The 22,126-nt window shown below is 38.5% G+C and overlaps 1 protein-coding gene across 3 annotated transcripts; it reads left to right on the top strand.

Moving 5' to 3' along the window:
- LOC109235172 lies at positions 9,370 to 21,428 on the top strand. Of its 3 annotated transcripts, none has more exons than XM_019401160.1 (12): positions 9,371 to 9,940; positions 11,957 to 12,005; positions 12,878 to 13,315; positions 15,085 to 15,443; positions 15,529 to 15,723; positions 15,802 to 15,999; positions 16,260 to 16,334; positions 16,410 to 16,476; positions 16,588 to 17,632; positions 17,724 to 17,777; positions 20,716 to 20,790; positions 20,941 to 21,428. In XM_019401160.1, exons 1-12 carry the CDS (start codon positions 9,605 to 9,607, stop codon positions 20,990 to 20,992), a joined length of 2,943 nt encoding a protein of 980 aa, XP_019256705.1. In that variant the 5' UTR covers positions 9,371 to 9,604; the 3' UTR covers positions 20,993 to 21,428. The 3 variants fall into 3 exon arrangements, with proteins under 3 accessions (XP_019256706.1, XP_019256705.1, XP_019256704.1); XM_019401159.1 differs by having other exon boundaries at positions 12,875 to 13,315; XM_019401161.1 differs by lacking the exon at positions 20,716 to 20,790 and having other exon boundaries at positions 9,370 to 9,940; positions 12,875 to 13,315.

The raw sequence follows: 22,126 nt of genomic DNA, 5'->3' as shown, positions 1-22,126 counted from the left end.
ATGATGTAAGAAACATGTGGAAAATCATAACCATTCACCAACCAACAAGTCGTGGAGTTCTCTCGCTCGATAAGAACTAACGCCAAGCTCTAAGCTGATCAACAACATTTTTATCCTGACATACCTTATCCAAGTCCGATCGCACTAATTCTAAGACCAGTGATCTCATCTCATTCGGTGCAAGCTATGGACCGACAAGCCACACCAAAAGCCAGCTAGTCAGACACGTTGCAATCCGTACCTAATAAGCACAACTCAAATATAACTAGAGATGGAAAGACAAACACATGAGAGAACCATCCGGAAAATCCAACAAGTACACCATACTATGAATCTATTCCACAGGGGAGAGGCAAAACACATGAAATAACCACAAAGAATCTCATCCTAACATAACCCTACCGCTGCACGTAGCCCGATCCAAACATACTAATCCACATAGAAACAGGAGAATCCCATCCTCAACTCTGAATCACAAGTAGGATAGACATCCCATCAACCGAAAACCTTTCACTAACTCAATCTCGTAGAACAAAAATCACAACATGCAACGGACTACCCATGCATGTAAATCACCACAACCATAAGACGTGTCCAACCCATCCCAAACTCTCGGAATACAACTCGGACCATCCCAATAATCATCCACTCCAACGTCAACAACTTCGACATAGCCAACGTCACGATTTTAACACAAAAATCAAGAATAACATGATACAGAGATAGCCAACCCATACCCAAAATCACATCAAAATCACCATATTATGTAACAGAAGGTCAACCCTAGTCTCAAGACCACAAATAGTGACCAAACAAGAGTGATAGACACGATCCACCATAATAGAATCCCCAATGGGTGTAGACACATAAACAGGAGTATCCAAATATAAAGCGAAACGGGATGACACATACAAATAATTAGAACCCAAATTAAATAAGATTGATGCATCTCTATGGCAGAATGGAACAATACCTGTAATGACGACATCTGGTGCAGCGGTCTCAGTCCTGCCAGGGAAAACATAACAACGAGTCTGGCCTCCCGATCTAGGATGCTCTCTACCCGCCTGTTCCCCATCTTTGGCTAGCTGTGCAGGTGTAGTAGCAACTGGAGTGAAATCATAGCCTCAGCACTCTGCTGGGGTACACTCGCTCGGTGTTTGGGATAATCTCTCACCATGTGCCTGATATCCCCACACTCAAAGCGACCTCTCTGCTAACGTGGCTATGGGAACTTTTCGAAACGAGTGCTCTGGGACCCATATATACATCAGAGAGATTTCGGTTATTACTTCTTACATTTTAGATAAGTTGGCTCAGATCTACATCAGAGAGATTGGTGGCTTGCATGGTGTGCTCGTCTCTATCATTTTAGATTGCGGGACGCAGTTCACTTTGCACTTTTGGAGGGTCGTTCAGAGTAAGTTAGGCACATATGTAGAGCTCAAAATTGCATTTCATACGGACAAGCAATCTAAGCGGACCATTCAAATCTTTGAGGATATGTTAAGGGTATGCATTATTGATTTCGGAGACCAATGGAATTAGTTTCTACCTTGGCGGAGTTTGCATATAATAACAACTACCAGTCTAATATGTAGATAGCTCCGTATGAGGCCTTATGTAGGAGGCGATTCCATTCTCCGGTTGGTTGGTTTGAGCTTGGTGAGGCTAGGTTGTTGGGTACAAACTTGGTCCGTGATGCTTTGGAGAAGGTGAAGCTAATTTAGGAGAGGCTTCGCGCAGCTCAATCCAGGTAGAAGAGTTATGCGGATAATAAGGTTCGCGATGTGGCATTTATGGACATTGAGAAGGTTCTTCTTAGAGTTTCACCTATGAAGGGCACGATGAGGTTTGGAAAGAAAGGCAAGTTGAGCCTAATGTTTATTGGTCAATTTGAGGTGTTAAAGAGAGTTAGCGTAGTTGCTTATAGACTAGCTTTGCCTCCTAGTCTTTTGGGAGTTCATCTGGTATTTCATATTTTTATACATCAGAAGTATCATGAAGACAAGTTGCATGTTTTGGACTTTAGCATAGATGAGAATCTGGCTTATGAGGAAGAGCCGGTGGCAATTTTGGATAAGCAGGTTTGGAAGCTCAGGTCTAAGGAGATCGCATCGGTGAAAGTGCTTTGTAGAGGCCAACCGAGTGAGGAGGCTACTTGGGAGGCTGAGCCAGATATGCAGAGCAGATATCCGCATTTTTTTAGTAGTTCAGGTATATTTCTAAACCCGTTCAAGAATGAAAGATGCGGGGAGAATGTAACGACTTGGCCGATCCTTTTGAGTATTTGAACCCCGTTCTCATAATTAATGCTTCCCGTATGGGTATTGACTTACATGGATAAGTGGTTTGGTTTTCATGAGGTTCGGGAGTGAATTGGAACATTTAGTCTCATTTTGGAAGCCTTAGGTTGGAATAGTTGACCAAGGTTTGACTTTTATGTAAACAACCTCGGATTGGTGATATGATGATTCTAATAGGTTCATATGGTGATTTTGGACTTATGCGTATGTTCGGATTTGGAGGTTCTTAAAAGATTTTGAGCCTATTTGCTAAAAATTGGTAATTTGAAGGATTTGGAGAGTTCTTAAGTTTGACTTTGTTGACTTTGATTATGTCGGACTCCGAATATTATTTCGGGACTTGAAATAGGGGTGTTTTGTTGTATGAAACTTGTGTGCAAAGTTTGATTGTGATCTGAGTTGGTTAGGCATGAATCAAACATTTGGTTGGGAGTTTAGAAGTTCTTGAACTTAAGGAAAGGTGTGACTTGTGGATTTAATGATTGATTCTTAATTTTAGATATTATTTTAATATTTTTTGAGCTTACGAGTGAGTTCGTATAAAATTTTTATACTTGTGTGGATGTTTGGAATCGGGCCCGAGGGGCTCGAATGAGTTTCAGACTATTTTGTTAAGTTTGGGATTTGTTGGTGCTGCAGTCATCGCATTTGCGATGATTTTCTCGCAAATGTGAGGTCCGCATTCGAGGACTTGGCATCGCATTTGCGATAGTGGGATGAGAATGCTAGCTTCGCAATTGTAAAGTTGGTGTTTGCATTTGCGACCATGGCATTTGCGATGGGTGTATCACATTTGCGAGGGTAATTCCGCAATAGTGAGGGGTAGGTCGCGTTTACGACTTCTGAGGCTCGGGAGGCCAGTTTGTATTTGAAACCTTGGGTTCGCAATTACAAATAATAGTTCGTAATTGCGGCATCTAAACTTGGTTAATAGTTGGGATTTCAGGATTTTAACTTATTCTCTTATATTTTGAACTCTAGACTTGGAGAGGGGCGATTTTGCTTAGAGATTTTCACACAAGACTTTGGGATAAGTGAATTTGGCTCCTGCATCTCCTGCCTCTCTATGGGGGCCCCTTTTTTTTATACTAGTTTGTTTTATTCATATTTTTATTATTCCAAGAATTTGCATGGATCATTAACATCTAAAATAATGAAATTTTGGGATAAATTTGGGATTCTGCCTACAACTTAAGAGAATGAAAATTGAGGTTTTGAGCTATAATTTGAACTTGGATTTGAAAACCAATTTTTTTTAGACTCGTACAGTTATGGCTGTCGGAATCTACCCCTTGACTCGGATTTTGACCATGACATTTGTAGACTTCTTGAAAATTGATTAAAGATTGAAGTTTTATTATTTGAAATTTATCCCTATGATGTCGTTTAACGTTATTAAGTATTATTTCGCAAGTTCGAGCTGGTTGAAAGCGGTTTCTAAGGGAAAAGCGATTTTGGAAGGTTGACTTGGACTTCTTAAGGTAAGTATATTGCCTATTCTTATTGTAAGTGAATAGCCCTTAGGATATGACCTTATTTGTCTAATTGGAATGTGTGAGAAGCAACGTATATACGAAGTGACGAGCGTATATGCGGGTAGGGGTGTGCACGGATCGGATCGGATTGGATTTAAAACATTTTGGATTCGGATTTCTGTAACGATCCAACCGGTCGTTTTGAGCTCTAGCGCGTCGCTCAGCAGTTTGGGGCCATGAGTAGCTTCACTTCAAGTATGTCTCTATGCTCGTTCGAGGACGAACGAATGTTTAAGTATAGGAGGATGTAACGACCCGGCCGGTCATTTTTGGAATTTACGCCCCGATCCCCTATTAACTACTTTCCCCAAGTTTACTTCTGCTATTTTGATTTGCCGGGATGTTCGGTTTCGAGTTTCGGAGAGTTTTGAGACACTTAGTCCCTAAATGAGAGTTTAAGTGTTGGAAAGTTGACCGTAGTCGGAACAGTGTGAAGACGGCCTCGGAATAGAAATCCGATGGTTCTGTTAGCTCCGTTAGGTGATTTCGGGTTTAGGAGCGTGATCGGATTGTGTTTTGGAGGTCCGTAGCTAATTTGGGCTTGAAATTCCGAAAGTCGAATTTTTGAAGTTTCCGTTCCGATAGTGAGATTTTGATCTAAGGCTCGGAATGGAATTCCGAAAGTTGGAGTAGCTCCGTAGTGTTTAATGTGACGTGCTTGCAAAATTTCAGGTCATTCGGACGAGATTTGATAGACTTTTTGATCGAAAGCATGAGTTAAGGGTTCTTGGAGTTCTTAGGCTTGAATCCAATGTTAAATTGGTGATTTGATGTTGTTGTGAGCGTTCCGAAGTTTTGAACAAGTTTGAATGATGTCATGGGATGTGTTGGTACAATTGGTTTGAAGTCCCGAGGACTCGGGTGAGTTCCGGGATGTTTTTAGGCCGAAAATCATAGCTGTTGCAGGCCCAGAAGAGTTGCAGGCCTCGGAACCCACAAGTGCGGTCCGCACAAAATCCAGTGCGTCCGCGGTGGGGGCTGTGCAGCCGCACAAAATGCAGTGCGGTCCGCGGTGAGGAAAATTTCACTGGTCCTACTTCGGAAGCTCATATCTTTTGATCTACAAGGAATTTTGGGATGATTCAAAAACAAAAGTTGTAGCCCTTCGTGTCTAGTTTCCAGAAAAGTAAAGAAATCGCAATTTGGACATATGTAGAGAAAGTTATGGCCAAAATACTAAAGCCTGTCACTGCAATCAAAACCTGTGCGGCAGCAGTCGTTTTTGTGCGGACAACACTGGTTTTGTGCGGTCCGCAGTCGTTTTTGTGCGGCCCGAAGTGGTGGAAATCTGAGGGGTGCTCTATAAATAAGAGGTTTTGGGTTTTATTTCATAGTTTGACCTAGAGAGCTCGGATTTTGGCGATTTTTCGAAGGTTTTTCAAGAAATTCAACGGGGTAAGTGTTCTTAACTTAATTTTGGTTAGTTACTTGAATCTATTACAAGTTTTGGCATTAAATCTGTGAATTTAGTTGGAAAAGTTTAGAAAACCCTCTCGGATAGATTTGAGGATTTGAGGGTCGAAATGTTATGGGATTTGGATAATTTTGGTACGGTTAGACTCGTGAGAGTGCGAGGCTTCTGAAAACATAAATTTTACCCGATTCCGAGACGTGGGCCCGGTGGGGCATTTTGGTCATTTTACCTAATTTTGCGTATTAGCTTAGAATTTAATTGTGGAATCAATTACTTGAGGTGTTATTTACATTATGAAATTGAATTGAATAGATTGAGGCCATTTGGAGTCGAATACTCGTGGCAAGGACGTGATCTCGGGTTGATTTTGAGCCGGTTCGAGGCAAGTAGCTTGTCTAACCTTGTGTGAGGGACCTTTCCCCTTAGGATTGATGTTGTGGTAATTGAAATGCCTCGTACGTGAGATGACGAGCGCGTACTTGTGCTAATTGTTGGAAATCCGGTTTTTCATTAAAAATAGCCTTGAATTGTGTTCTTCCTTTTCTCACTTACACTGTTTGGAAACTAAACCTGCTGTAGCCTAGAGAAGCATGTCTACTTGACTAAATTGCTCTATTTGCCTTAACTGCCTTAATTGTATTACGTGAACCATGCTAGGTTAGGATTACCTGCTTCACTTTGATATGAAATTGACTGGATTGAATTCTTATTGTTGCTGCGTATTTACTTTGGGACTACGGGACGGTATCCCAGGAGCTCCCCTGCATGTTTACTTTGGGACTACGGAACGGTATTCCGGGAGATCCCCTTGCACTTTTACTTTGGGACTACGGGACGGTATCCCGGGAGCTCCCATGTATGTTTACTTTGGGACTACGAAATTGCATTCCGGGAGATCCCCCTGCACATTTATGAGTTAGACTACGGGACTGCACCCGGGAGATCCAGTGGATATGATATTTATATTTGGGGACTACAAGACGGTATCTTGGGAGATCCCCGGTTGTTATCTTGGAGCTGAGTTGTGTTCTCTTACTGTGTTTTACTTGCCTCTGTGATAGTTGTTGATGTCCTTTATATCTTGTGTTACTTATTTACACTGTTTATTTCACACTGTCAACCCTTATATTTTATTTAACCTCAGTAGGGCCCTGACCTTCCTCGTCACTACCCGACCGAGGTTAGGCTTGGCATTTACTGAGTACCGCTGTGGTGTACTCATGCCCCTTCTGCGCATGTTTTTCAAGTGCAGATCCAGGTACTATCGCTCAGTCTTATCATCCTTGAGGCGGGGCGTTTCTGTAGAGACTTCAAGGTATATCTGCCGCGTCCGCAGACCGAGGAGTCTCTTTCTATTCTTGCTGTTTAGTATTAGCCCTTCTGTATTTTCAGTTCTTGTTAGACATTCTGGAGTTAGAGCTGTGTAGTACTTCTTAGCTTGTGATTCATGGGTTTTCGGGCTTGGATTTATGTGTTGGTTTTGAGAGTTAAATATGGTGTTTGCCGAGCGGCACATATATACACTGGTTATTTCTTATTTCTGTTTTAAATTGTTTTACTTCCGCAAGTTTTTGGTTTCTTTTTCCACAATTTAGGCTTACCTAGTTGTAGAGACTAGGTGCCGTCACGATGGTTCACGGAGGGCGAACCGGGGTCGTGACAATTTCGGATTTTGGATTCTAGAAAATGCAATCCGAATCCGGTCCGAATTATATCGGATCGGATCGAATTTTAAAGTTTGGATCGGATCAGATTTTGGATCGTATTATTATGCCTCAAAGTTGCAAACCAATATGTATATTTCTTTGTAAAAGAGGCAATACATTAAGAAAAATTCATGTTTATGCAATTATGAGAGTACCATGGTGCCAATATAGCTAAATTCAGTAATTGTAAAGGTAATAGCTTGGAGGAAGATGTAAAGGAAGTACTGACTATCCAGAATTAAAGTGTAGTATTTATACATGCACTAATAATTGCGGATTTTGGATCGGATCGGATCGGATAAAAATATACCAATCCGAATCCGATCCGAAATCTGAAGTTTTAATAAACACAATCCGAAATCTGATCCAATCCGAAATTGAATGGATCGGTTCGGATTTCGGATATCCGATCCGAATGAACAACCCTATATGCGGGTGCTATATATGATTTTGACTGGATTAGACTTTTGATTTCTATTATGCCTTGTGTGGATTACATGCTTTCTATGATTCATGTTTAATAATTTGTATGACTACGTGAACCTCTTGAATCATGCTAGAGATCAAGTGTAGGATTTGATTTCCTATTTGAGCATGATACTTATTATTGTTTGGTGTAACCGCCTAATCTAAGTTGTAGTTGCACACTTCGTACATGCATACACCTTAACATGCTATTTTCCCCGGTCCATGAGCATGTAACTTGATATATGTTGTTCGTATACATATATTCTTGTATATGCTTTTTGTGAGATGGTCTAGTTTGGCAGCACGTGAGTTGTCCGTGCAGCATGTGGATAAGGATCCATCCCCCTAGGGTCGTCCTATCATGTTTCTCCTTGATACTGTACACGCGGATTATGGAAGCTGGTCAGTATTTGGACTTTGTGTATCTTCTTTATATGCAAACTCCTTGGTTGTACACATGATTTTTACCGCATATCTTCTCTATATGCTAGTTCCGGAATGTATTCGTGCATTTCAATACATATCCCCTCTATATGTTGAACTGTTAGTTGTTTACGACGATTGAGCATATCTTCTCGGCCTATCTTCTCTATGTACACTATTGGCTTTACTAGTGAGTATCATTGACCACTCTCGCCACTACCTTGCCGCGGTTAGTCATTATACTTACTGAGTATATGTGGTTATTTGTACTCATACTACATTCTGCACTTAATTGTGCATATTCAGGAGTTTGACCCAGTTGAGTATTGGGAGCTGTTGCCATTGCGGTTGAGACCCGAGGTAGAGTTGCATCCTGATTATAGTTCCTAGCGTCTCCTTTTATCTTTCATTACTGTTATTGTTTCAGACAATATACTGTATTAACAGACTTATAATCATATATTAGAGCTCATGACTTTGTGTTACCAGGTTCTGGAGATTTGCTGTATTGATTTGGTATTTATCTATAATTATTCGACTTTCAGATTTGTATTTGTTATTATTTATCTGAAATGTTTTATTATTGGCTTGCCTAGTAAGTAGGGTTAGATGCCATCACGGTCGGTGATGATTTTGAGTCGTGACAATAAATCTTGAATTTTAATAGCTAAGTTACATTTAATTATAGCTTGCTTGACAATGCGATTGCCAAATGCTGATCTAATCGATGAAATTTTGGTTCATAAAAGATTATTGGAGGAGATAATCATGTCTCACATAGACTCCAAACAGTTACATAACCTTCACACTGTGATAATTGAAGATGTTAAATATAAAAAAAATAATATCGTAAGAAATGACTTACAATATTTGGAATATATGCAAATTCATAAAAGAATATAACAATGTCAGTAAATATAACGTGAGAAAAAAGGCTGCATAATTCATGCAAGCTACTTTGAAGTAGAGTTTATTTGTATTTTTGCACTTGTATAGGTATATATTTAGGTGTTAAAAGATCTACTTAACTAACTAGAATTTTAGAAATTTGTATATAAGATTAGTATGAAATTTAGAGAACTTCCAATATTAAAGAATCATATTTTGTTTAAATTTAATTATTAAGCACTTAAAATGTAACGAGCCCAAATAAAATATTCATATAGCTAAATTAGCTGACTTCAAAATAATACAAATTGTTCAACCATCTTTTGTGATACTATTACAGTTTTTCTATCGGAAAGAATATCAAACTTTCTAGAAAATAAACTTTCGATATATTTTAGAGAAAAGACAACAAATATAAAAGGATTTACATTTTATACAAATATTGTAACTATTTTTGAACTCTAGTGTAGTTTAATTTTTAGTTGTCAATTAATTACTATATTTTACTAAACTACCAAGTAATGCACACTATACACAAATTTATCTTCAATTAACTAAATAATTTGACTGGATATATTTTTTTTTACCAGAAAAAAACGCTCAAAATAGAAACTGAGCCTATATGCCCAAAAAAAATAAAAATAAAAACTAGCTGCAGTCTCCTTCTGCAGGTTTGCATTAACATTCTGCCCTTCCCATCTTGTTCTTCAACCTAAAACCACCGTTCCTTAATCCTACCTGCTTCTCCACCAAATACTTCTACTCCATTTTCTCTCTTCTATTCACTTTTTCCACCGGCCACCGGAACAACAATCGGGCGTCTTAAACCCTAAACCTAACTCTCTCAAAACCCTAAAAAAAAGCATGGACTTCCAACAACCGCATCCGTATAGTAGTAGGCCACCACAGCAACAACCACCGTTACCGCCGCCGCCGTCCATGGCGGATCCCCACTATCATCAACAATGGCCGCCGGTCCCACCACCTGGTTCATGGTACTCGAACCAATTCCAATACCACCCACCCCCATCTCAGCATTCTCCCCCGTCTTCTCAGCCACAGCAGTGGGGTCCACCTCTTCCCCCTCCTCCTCCATTTCCTGGACCTCCTCATGGGCCTTATCATATTCAACAACAGGCACAGGCCCAGTATCCACCTCCTCTTCCCCCAAGGCCTCAATCCTTTCCTCATGGAAATCAGGTAATTAATGCAGCTGGCATTCTGCAAAATATACAGGGCATAAAACTTAAAGTCTGCTTATAATACTAGGCGGAAAATGGTGCATTTTGAATATTTTTGTATAGTAAGAACACTAAAATGAGGGATAAGTTCATTGGTTATGCAGTTACTGAAGCTAGACTAGGAAAAATGTTCATTATGGATTATGACGAGGCTTGCTTATTGTTCTATTCTAGTTATCTATTAGTCTAGGATGAGTTACAATGTATGTCAAATGCAAAACTTATTTGGTTTACTTAATCCGTGCGACTATTTTTTTTTTCCTTCGATTGTGGGATTTACAGCGGTTGTGAGACCAGTAATGTTATATGGGAGCTAGTATCGGGCTATAAGACCCGATAGATTCTCAAGATTAAGTGTATTAGAAATGCAAATGTTAAGATAGATGCGCAGTTTTACAATATTAGACAAAATAAAAATAATCACAGTTGACATAATCTACAAGTAGCACATATAGAGGACAAAATGAGAGGTTCTTTGATATAGTTTGAGCATGTTTAGGTTGATTTTCAAAACTACATTTGATCCATAGTGTCATAGGCTATGATGATTGAAGGTATGAAAAAGGGATGATGCAGCCTAAATCATGTGAAACTAAGTTGTCATACAAGACCTATTAATCTCTAGCTTCAGCAAAGAACATAACACACTAGGAGTAAATGATCCATTTGGATGATGCTAACCAGTTGAGATTAATGTCTAATCATGTGGATACTCAGGTCTGAAGATTCATATAGGCGATATTAAATTTTCAGGATTCTTTTTATTTTGGTTAGAGATTTGCGTGTCAGTAGAAAATGTAGAGAATCCATATTGGACATACTAGAATAAGGCCTCATTTGTTTTTTTTTAAGATTAAGACGTCTGAATCTGAATACACATCTGAATATCAAGATGTTTATTAAGATTAAGACATCTGAATCTGAATACACATCTGAATATATTAAGATGTGTATTAAGATCTGAATAGAAATAATTAAGACTGTTTGATTTTTAACATCTGAATGTATAAAATTTATCTTTATTTAAAAATTAATAAACATAAAATTCAAATGAAATACTAACTAATCTAATATTCTATCAATAAAATATATAATTTTTTAAAATATGATAGTTGTTGGTGGTGATGGCTAACGGGTGAATGTCGACTGGAGGCGGTGGTTGGTGGTAGTTTTGGTTGATGATGGTGGTTCATGCTAGTAGCTAGTAGTGATTGGTAGTGGTGGCGATTATGATTGAGGATGGTGGTGGTGGGTGGTGATAGTTAATAATGGCGGGTGGTAGTAATAGTTGTGACTCAGGAAGGTGGTGGGTGGGTGGTGGTAGGTTGTAAGATGGGCAGTACCGGTTGTGATTGTTGATGGTGATAGGGTGGTCAGTTGTGGTAGTTGAGGTGGATGAGTGTTGATTGTGGGTGAGAATGATGGTGGTCGGAGTGGTGGGGATAGTGGGTGGTGATGGTTGATAATGGTGGCGGCTATGATTGAGGATGGTGGTGGCGTGGTGGTGGTGGTGGTGGTGGCGGCGGCGGCGGCATGGTGGTAGTTGATAATGGTAGGCGGTGGCGGCAGTTAATAATGAATATGTGATAGCATCTTAATGAAATTAAGTTTCTGTTATAGATCTTAATCATACAGACCTATTCAGACCCATTAAGTGGTTGTGAAGCAAAAAAACAAACACACTTAATGATTAAGATCTGAATAATTAAGATTCAGACTTTAAAAACAAACGCACTTAATGTCTGAGATCTGAATGATTAAGATTCAGACCTCCATTAAGTGCAAACAAATGAGACCTAAGTTTGAATGGGGCAAAACTGGATATTGAGGATTCATATAACCAACTCCAAAAGTTTGGAATTGAGGTGTTGTAGTTGTTATTGTTGTTGTCGTAGTTACATGGTTTCCTTTCTGCTAATGGATTTTTTATGATATGCTTGACTTTTTCCAATTAAATATTCACACTTGCTTGCAGGACCGGGGCAATATGAACTGGGGTCAACAACAAAGTTGGGAAAACTCAGGTTTGGAAATATAGTAATAATTGGAGTCTATGCTTGTTTAGTAATTCAATATGCTTTGGGATCTAGTTTCCTGGAACCCATTTTCGGTTGAAAATTGTTTGGAATCGAGTGCTAGCTGTTTCTTCTTTCTTAGACACTATTTCTCAGAGTAGATGCCACTTCCTTTAAATTTATTCATGATGTTTAACTCTTCTAGTGCTTCTGCTTGTTGTTCCTTTTGGGGGGAACACAGACATGCTTTAGAAAATAATTGGATTTATTTGTTAGAATTCAAATGGTTAGAAAAGGTGTCATAATTTTGGTATATTCCAAGTTCTATATAGTTCTAAGTGTCTTTCATGTCATGTGGGACAATCGATGCTCTCTTCTTCTTGAGTCGAAAAGATAAAATCTAAACTGTTGTTGAGGAGGTTTGCTAAAGAAAACACTGATCTCTTAACAAGGTCATTAGGTCTTAGGGGCGCAAAAACTTACTTTTAAAAAGTCATTAGGTTAGAACCTCAAATATGAAAACCCCGTTCATCGTACAAGAAGAGATTTTTGTAGAATTTAATGGGTTGCTCTATCCAATTAGAACTCTAGGATTATCACTGATAAAAAAAACCCTGGGATTGTCTCCCCCTGCCCTCTATTTATTTTATTATTTTTTTGCTTTTATTTCTCTTTAGCACGGGCCATATTCTAACTTTGTGGAAACAGTATTTAGTTTTTACTGTGATGTACACTTGTATATTTCCTTCTATTTTTACCCATCATTGAGGACTCCTTCCTGCCCTTGGTAAATGAAAGTAGAGAAATTTTGCATGGCCTTTTCCTGTTCCCCCCTCTGGTACTTTTGTGCCCTAAAGATTACATCTACTATTAACTAGTAGCACCTAGCAATGAAGATTGGGCTGCAAAGGCCCGAGCATGGGCAGCTGCCAACGCTGCTACTGACTATCAGCACCAGCACTCGCAGTTTACACATGATAGCAGGCTGGAAGAGCAGAGTCATTACTATGGGCAATACACTCAATCTGCTGATCAACATTTCCAAGACATTCAACAACCATCAGTTCTGCCAGCAAGTAATCAACACTCTATGAATCCCGTGGCACCTCCTCAGAGGGCGTCGTTTGGCCATTCACAGGAGCCTGCCTTCTTCACCTCTGGGCAACCTACTTATGTTCCTGACATGCGTTTACCTTACACTGCTAGAGATGGAAGTTTCACCGGAGATTCAGTTGCTTCATTCCCTCAGCAAGGAAACTCATCCATAAGTCCATTAGTCCATCAGCAGGAGGTACCTTCTAGTTATTCTTCTATTGCAGGTAAACAATTTAGTTAATATATAATTTTGCATCTGAAGTTACTGTGCTTTTGGAATTGTTTCTGTACAGGGGTTTTTAGATAATTTTTTCTGCTTTATGTGGCGTCTAGTTACACTTTGGGAAGTTGCGTTTCCTTGAGCCTTTGAGGCATAAGTTCAGTAGTTTAATGAGGATATCTATAATCCTTTCACTAAAATTTCATGGTGCAATGGTTCCTTTTCTTATTTAAGGCTTCAGCACGAGGGTATTCACTTGAGACAATTGATGCTACTGTATCTTGATTTCATGTAATATTGGCTCCATCATGCCTGCATATCTTTCCGTTCTCCATCCTGCTAACTTGGTGTTTTGTTTTTCAGGAATACTCCTGTTTTGGATAAGTTGTTTTCCAAAGATTACAAAAAGAGGAACAGTTGAAAATTAGATACTATTTTGAAGTCCACTTGAGTTGATGTTAATCACGCTATTTATAAACTTTTAGGCAATCTCCTTGTTCTATTCAGCTAGAGTAGGCAGAAAGGATTTATATGATCTGCTTCTACTTGTCAATGAGAACTGCTTGATTGCACATTCCTTATGTGTGCCCCTCTGTTGATTTTTCTGCAGTTCTTGCTAATAATGTAACGACCTATTTAAATCCTACTTGGGATTGGCGGAAACTTGGTCTCTCCAATGATTATTTCCTCTTCCGTAATTTCTCTATTGAAATTAAATTGATGGAGGAGAGGATTCAATTTATTTGATTGTGGCGAACGATGAAGATTTAATTCTCATGTAGTGCATTAGTATCATCTAAGAAGAGATTACTGACACAGTCTAAAGGAAGTAAAAGCTGTAGGAAATATATCACTTATGAAGGAGTACAAATATCATGGGACGCATGAAAAATGCAAAATAGTATGGCAAAGTAACTGTTTGCAAGAATAGAAAACATCAGTTCAACTTGAAGATATAGTTGCTTAGAGAGTTTTACAGTTTCAAATTTTTAGTTCATTTGCACTCCATCTTTTTTGCAGGTTATCACTGTGTTGGTACCCATACCAATAAAACGCTGTATCTTACACCAAAAAGACCAAGTATTTCAAACATTGTAAAAAAATTGTAACTAATTTTTTTCATTTATCTTTCTTCTCTCCTTCAAAATGTCTCGGTAGGATCTGTAAGAGAAGTCAGTCTTGTATCCATAAAGTTTTTGGGTAGAGAGAAGGCCAAAATTGAGGGCCAGAGTCTCAAGCTGCATAAGTTTGATGCTGCTGACAGAGAGGTTCTTTTTGAAGGGTTCTTTCCCTATATAGGATAGTTTTACCTTCAACACATTTGATGCTTGTGCGTGTGCGGCTAAAGAGCGTTGCATTTGTCTGAACGAATGTGCAAGGGAAAGCCATTTATGTTTGTAACATAATTTTTAGTAATAATTAGGGGAAAGGTTACGGTTCCGTTAAAAAGTATACGTTATTATCTACTAACAATGTGTAGTTTATGCATGAGATATAAATCCTTACCACAGGGCGAGACTTCTCTTTCACTGGCTTAAAACTGCTGGACGCCTCTTGCCCGATGGAACCACAAATTTAATAGGAATAAGCAGGCCGGTTCTTCTAGCAATTTGTTTGTCATGTATTAACATATCATCGAATTGAGAATCCTACATTTCTTAGTTCAGGAAATTTTATTGTTATGAAGTCTTTGTGGTTGCAAATACGATGATAGAGTAAAATGTTCTGTTGATTTCCAAGTCTTCAGTTTCTGAATGCTCGTTCTAATGTCAGGTAAAGAAGAGGCTGGGAATCAAAATGAGCCGTTCTATGGTTCTTCACCTTTTGGCAACGCTACTCAGCAGCATCATGCACAACCAATGCCAACAGCACCCAATAAACCTGCAGTGATGGAAGAGCATCGTTATGTGATGGGTCCTGATCTTAGTGATCAGCCTTTGGACTTTGCACCTCATTTTAATCATGAGCATGACCGGCATTCCCAGCCCTATTTTGTTCGTGCTGATTCTGGAGGCTCTGTGGGGGTTGCAGATCCTGTTTCAACAATGCCTTCCAATTATGCATGGCCTTCTTCTGCTGCTCCTGGTGCTGCGTATCCTCCTCTTCCTCCATTACCTCCAATGGGGTCTCAGGTTTTATTTTAAACTCCAAGGTTAACTTAAATCCAATGATCTAGATGCCCTAATAGAGCTTCCTTACAGTCACTTTATACCGCAGGTTGATCCTACTGTCATTGGAGCTTCTCCAGTTGCTGAGCACACTGGACCATTCTTTGGTAGAGTACAGAGTTCAAGCTTCACCCCAACTGTCCCATCGGTTGGTGCACACTTTGGTGTAGGTGCAGGGGCTGCCCTGCATCCTCCAGCAGCTTTTCCAGCTGATGCATATGGGATTTCTGATCGCCCTAAGAAGGTGTGTATACTTGTTCGATGGGCGTTCATTTTGTAAACTACAGAGTCATGATTCATCTGTATGTCTGGCATTTTTTAGGCTGCTGTGCCGAACTGGCTTAGAGAGGAAATAATTAAGAAGAAAGCTGTCATCACAACTTCAGCTCCAGACCTTCAAAAGGAGGATTCTCAATCTATTGAAGATGAAGGTGTTGATAAATCTTATCGGAAAGGTGACCAGGCTGATAGCAAGAGCATCGATTCTTCAAGATCAACTGAGGAAGAGGATGATGATGAGGTCAACTATTTTTTCTTGATTACTCATTCGACAGAAGATGTTACTTTTTTGTTGAATTTGTTGTGTAAGAAGTCTGTTCACTTGGCGTAATATACCCTTCTGCTGGATTATACTGTTTCAACGAATTCATAGTTTTGAAGCTTTCCTGTTCTTTTTTTTTTCTTGAGATAATTTTCTTTTGAGTAGTTTCTTCTTTGACTATTACCTTAGACACATCATAAAAAGTGTGGGCTTATCTGAACTTTTACTTGTCCATGCAGGTTGAGGTAGAAGCAGCACGAACTGCAGCAATGAATCAGGAAATAAAGCGTGTCTTAACTGAAGTTCTTTTAAAGGTTACTTACGATTAGTGTATGATCGATTTCTTTACTTCATTTTTGCAGATGCATTAACTGGATGCTGTTTTACAGGTTACTGACGAACTATTTGATGAAATTGCAACAAGAGTTCTTAGCGAAGAGGATCTCACTGTTGATGGTTGGTGTCTTGCGTTTTCAAATCCTTCCCTCTTTAAATTTCTTCTTTTTCCATGTCTTTGCTCCCAGGTCATTTATTTTGGGACTAAGTTGGTCTTCTTTGTCTTTTAAGTTGAGCAACAAGCTGGTGTTTCCAGGCAGAAGGTATCAGCATCTGTTCAACCTGTTACAACTCCCAAGGCCTCTGCCAAGGTTCTGATACCACCCAAACTTAAGGATGCTCATTCAGTTGATGCCAGTGAGAAGTCTACTTCCAGTTCTCCTGGGGATCTTTTAGGCCTTGCTAGTTATGCATCAGATGATGAGGATGACAATGAAATCCAGAGTTCTGATAAGCAAAAGCCCAAAGAGCATGACAATGGACGATCTCATGAAGAATCTGAGAAGCATGATAGATCTCCTGTAAACCTGGAGAAAAATCCTCGCGAAATGAGTCCTAATGTTGAAACTGTTAGGAATGTTGCTGTCAGCTCTAAGTTGACGGATGACAGGACAACTAGATATTCTGCTCATGAAGATGCTGGAGGCTCCTTTAAGACTGAATCAGGAGTTCCGGAGGATAAGATGCTGGGTGAGAAGGAGGATGTGAAAACTGAAAATCCATCCGAGACTCTTGATCTCAAAAGGACTAAGGTAGATAACTCCAGAAGTGAAGACAAAAGAGATAAGTCAGATAAAAGTGGTAAACGTGAAGTTAGAAAGGGTTCTGGCACAAATGATAATGGTATTGACATTACAAGCTCGAAGGACAGAAAAACTGAGAAAGAAGAAGGAAACCGTAGGAACCATGAGGAAGGACATGTTAGAAAGGAGAAGGTGGACGATCTAGATGGTTCAAAAGATAGAGTGAAAGAGAAAAGTCGTAAGTCAGGGGAAAAAGCCAAGGAATCTGACTCAAGGAAAAGGCCCTCTCCTTCTAATGTCAAGGAAGAAAGAACGGAGACAGAAAGACACAGCAGAGCTGGTGTTACTACAGATAATGGAAGAAAAAGAGAGAGAACAAAGGATGAGAAAAGAGAAAAATCTAGACATAAAGAGGAAAGGGTCTCCAGCAGACGTAAGAGACATCGTTCATATTCTATTGATAGCAGGGGTAAACAGAGCAAGGACAGCCGTGCCAATGATTCCAGTGATGAATCTTTAGATGATTCTAGAAGGTTTTTATATTTTTTATTTTTTTTATTTTCTGCTACTCGGTGCAATGCATTGATCCTCATGTAATTGCTCATCTTTTCTTGTGGATTGCAGGAAGGTGCATGCAAATAGACACCGATCACCATCGCCAGTCAGGTCAAGGAAAAGGTAATTTTGAAGGCGCCTGAATGCTCTGATTATTGTTACCATCAACTCTTACAACACAAAATTTCCTAATAAAAAGATAAACAAATCTTTGTACCCATTTAACTCAAAAATCTCAAGATCAATGTTCTATTCACCAATTATTTCACGTTTAGTTGGTCACGATCTTTCATTTTCCTTGCACAATGATCTCTTGGTGTTTTTTGGGTTTAGGAATTAACTGTTCACTATGTTGGGTAGTCCCAGAGATGTTGGCCCCTTTCTCTTTTTTCATTATTTTTCTTTGATCTTTAACTCTATTTTTTACTATTCGTATTGCATGCAAACATTTATGACTCCTCATTGTCTCGCCTTTTGATGAAGTAATAAAATTCATTAATGGCATCAAGAAGATGCATGATGATGAGTACAAAAGATGAGTGTTAGCTCCAGAATAGGCTAACTATAGTTCCAGGGAGCTAGCAAAATCCAAAAAAAGCTCGGGGGAATTTACAGGGGAGAGTCTGCACCAACTAAAGAGTAACAAAAAACATTTAGCCTTGAGTGCATCTCTGGGACTACCCAACCTTCAGATAAGGTATATGAATCTCGCCTTACGTTCAATAAGGTACATGAGTCTTAAGAGATATTGTGGAACTAACATCAGGTAAAGGTCATACAGGTTACTTGCTTCTCTGTGAAAGAATTAATCATACTTCCAACAAGAGAGTCAATTATTTGTGGAAATGGCAAAGAAATTTTCTTTAGGTTGGTCTTTGGTCTAAATAAATTAGTATTCTGAGAAGAAACTTATCTGAAGCTAGTAAAAACCTTACTAAAGATCGATTGAAGTATAAAACTAGTCCAGTGAATAATTTGATGAAGAACGCCCATGGAGGCATGGACTGATGAAAAAACGTACGCCAATGGACAAAGAACACCCATGGAGGCATGGACTGATGAGAAAGCGTACTCCAATGGACAAGACTGTGCAGTTGAGTCAATAATAATTAAATGTGCTTAGGAGGCTGTATAACAAAGGCATGATGAGGATTTAATCATTGCAGGTACTTATGGGTTAAAACAGCTAGACATACAGCAGCAGAGTAATCCTGGTTTCTGTCTCGTTGTGCATTTTAATAGACTTATAATGACTTAGAGGGATAATGTAAGAAGAAACCAATGAATAATGTGTCACTGACTCATTGCTGCTGACTCCTAAGATTGAATCCTTTAGTTTTCATCATGGTGCTATTATCTGGTCGGATAGCTTTGCTAACATTCAATCTAGCATCAATAATTTGGAAGGCATATCCACATATCTTTGCAAGTGTTGTACTTGCCATCTGTTTGATTTAACATCTAAATGTTTTAAAAAGAAAATGTGGAGGCTCATTAGGTTATTCACCCAGTTAAAGATGTGCTGGCTAAAGATGTGCTGGCCATGTTGGACCCTTGCTGTTGTTTATATCAATTAAAACTATTAACAGTACTAATACCATATATTCTAGTGGTCAACAAATTAATTATTCAGGTTTAGATTGCTTACTCTGTTGTCTGCTGCTTTTTGCTAGAGTCATTGCTTACACTGTAGAGAATGGTCTCTATGGACATGATTATTAGCCGTTTAGATGCTATGCCTTTTTAAAAAAAAGGCTTCATGGAGAACTCCTATGCTAATACTTCCAATATAGATCCATGGTTTAGAGTAATTGCTTGTTGTTCCAAATTCTTGTGCTCATGTCTTCTCTGAATCTTTTTGTTTAAGGTGGTTTCTAAAAGGGTGATTTATTATGTCAAGAAAATTTGTAAGAGTAGGACTAATGTCTGTTGAATACTGTTCATGTGGATATTAGCCCTTGAAAGAATTAGTCAAATCTCTTAGAAGAGACGACTTTCTGTTAAATTCTTTGAGGTTTTCTTTTACACATTGAATATCTAGGTAAGTTCTGTTTTGATGTTTCCGTAGTGAGTACAGGTTTCCTCCCACGGGACTACTTAGCTAAAAGTTCTGATTCATCCTCGTATGCATATTGCATAAAGGATTATGCAATTTTCTTTTCAAATGATAATTTTTGCACTACATTGGTAGATGCCAGAGTTAAATTTTTTTAAAAGGGTACAAATTCCATACTTATAGTTGTTTTAAAATTGTTTACAAAAAGAGTAAATTCATCCTTCATTAAGAGGCTTTTTAAGTGCAAGTGAAATTCCCCATTACAGGGATTTCTCCTATATCGATAAAATTATTCACCTTATCAAAAACAAGTGTAAGTGGTATTCCTCAAAATTATCGGAGTCTTGAATCTTGTAATACCTGGATCAATCTAAAAGTCTCTTTGTGGATAAGTGGCTTCTCTTGAAGTTTATATCTTAGCCAACTTTATATAAGGTACCATAAATTATAGAGGGAATCATTTAATGGTAAAGAGGCTCATTAAAATACTTTCTCAAAAAAAAAATTAAGGAAAAGAGAGGCTTATTTAAAGTTGCTATCCGTTAAATGACTTTGATGTTTTATTGTATTGTTCGTCTCTAAAAACATTATTATAGGTTGTTTCAGGATCTAGGACTTTTAACTTGTGGATAAATTTTGATTTGAAAATCATAGTGTTGCTTGATAAAGTGACTAGTTTATTGTTTTGATAAGCTCTTCTAAAGCAGCTATTGTTATGGGATTTTGGATTAGAAAATAGTATCATTAAGAGGGGAAAACTACAAACTGGCACCATTGTTTGAATTGGTGAAATTTATGTATTCTGAGTCTTTTTCAAGATTGAGGTAATTCATCCTCAGAATTCTTCGGCAATGTCTTTATCTATGTTTCAACTTGAAAATAATGCAACAATACAGTGGTCAAATTCTTCTAGAGCCTGAATGTATAAACGGCTGAGAATTTGTATCCAAAAATTCTCTTTTTGTTGCCACTTACTGGTTTAGCCTGTAATCTTTTTATTTTTAGACATGTTTCGCGGTCTCCTCATAGCAAGCATTCTCAGCGCAGGCATTCTCCGTACCCTGCCAGTGAAAGGATCAGGTATCTTGTTGGGTGTTCTTAAATTTATCGTCTTGATATTTTTCAGTCTTAACCATCCAATCAGCATAACTAAGAACATACAGGTGAAACAATCTAATAATGCACTTTAGAAATCTTATCTTGTTTATAAGTTGGTTCATGTAATGACAGGGGAAGGAGGTCAAGATCAAGATCAAGATCTCCTGTTCGTAGGAAAAGATAAGCAAAGGAGTACCAGAAGGAAGTTAAGATAAGAGTTATGAAGGCCAATAAGGCATGGCCTTTGGCTGTTAATTAGAGAGTGGATGCAACAGTTGACCTGTTTGAAATCCTCTGTTACTGCCTTTGCCTGTTAAGTATGACAATGGATATGCCAGTTGAGCTATTAAAATCCTGTGTCACAGGTTTTGCCGGCCAGGAGGAAAGCTGCGATATCCTCATGCAGAGGATTAGTGATATGAGTGGTTCATGGTGCCTCTATGTTAGATCAGCTTGCTGTTGGCATTTTCGACAGTTATATTTGTTATAATTTTGAAGTTGATAATTTGTTTAGCTGTAAATTTGTATTTGGAGGTAGGTGTCTAAAGAGGAGAACCGCTACTTGAACAAACGATGAGCTTTTTCCATTTTATAATATTCCTTGGAAGCTTCATTCAGTAGTAGCAGATGTCATTGTTATGCAAGCTTATATTGTTGCGAGGGGAATAAGAGAATATTTGGCATGATGTACCCAAAGAAGAGCATTGTGTTTGGGGAATCTACAGAGAAATGAAGGACGTATATGCTAATGTGGTAGACGTGCTTATGAAACATGAAAGAGTATCAGGTCATGCATGATTTAAGATTTGATAGAGAAGTAGCAGTGATTGCTTCCCAGGATGGGTGATAAATAACCCGGTAGATGCCTATCAGAAAAGAAAAACTTGGTAAATTGTGGATCAGCTAAGAAATAGTACTTGTATTTTAAGAATTGGTCTTTTATTCTTGATTTCTCAGGGAAAAGAAAGAATTGTTTACCTTGAAAATACGAGTAACAATTAAACTTGTTTATGATTTTAAAGATACGTGATTTAATTCAATATTAATTAATAACCAAGAAGTATAACGTGCGAATGATTGACGTAATTAAAATCAAACCAGTTTACAAGCCAGTCTCGGCCTCGAGTTAAGGCTGTTTCGAGGTAGGTCAAGAACAATAAAGTAAGAATAACAGAGCTAAAGGACAATTGTGATGAAATATGAACAAGAAAGGAAGAGAGTATATTCTTTGCCAATGATTGATGATGGTTACAAATGATTGGGGTCCCCTTTATATAATGGGAGAAACCTAAATAAGGTACATTTCTATTTACAGTAA

Source organism: Nicotiana attenuata, chromosome 12 (assembly GCF_001879085.1).
Source record: "Nicotiana attenuata strain UT chromosome 12, NIATTr2, whole genome shotgun sequence".
Taxonomy (NCBI): Eukaryota; Viridiplantae; Streptophyta; class Magnoliopsida; order Solanales; family Solanaceae; genus Nicotiana; species Nicotiana attenuata.
Note: the sequence above shows the minus strand (reverse complement) of the source record. Positions and strands in the feature narration are given on the sequence as shown.

What these genes read in the sequence shown, in the direction of transcription:
- LOC109235172 (XM_019401159.1), top strand. Translation starts at nt 9,605, where the DNA reads ATGGACTTCCAACAACCGCATCCGTATAGTAGTAGGCCACCACAGCAA. An exon ending in TAGTTATTCTTCTATTGCAG is followed by an intron (nt 13,316 to 15,084) that starts GTAAACAATTTA and finishes TTCTAATGTCAG; the next exon opens with GTAAAGAAGAGGCTGGGAAT. An exon ending in TCTTTAGATGATTCTAGAAG is followed by an intron (nt 17,633 to 17,723) that starts GTTTTTATATTT and finishes TGTGGATTGCAG; the next exon opens with GAAGGTGCATGCAAATAGAC.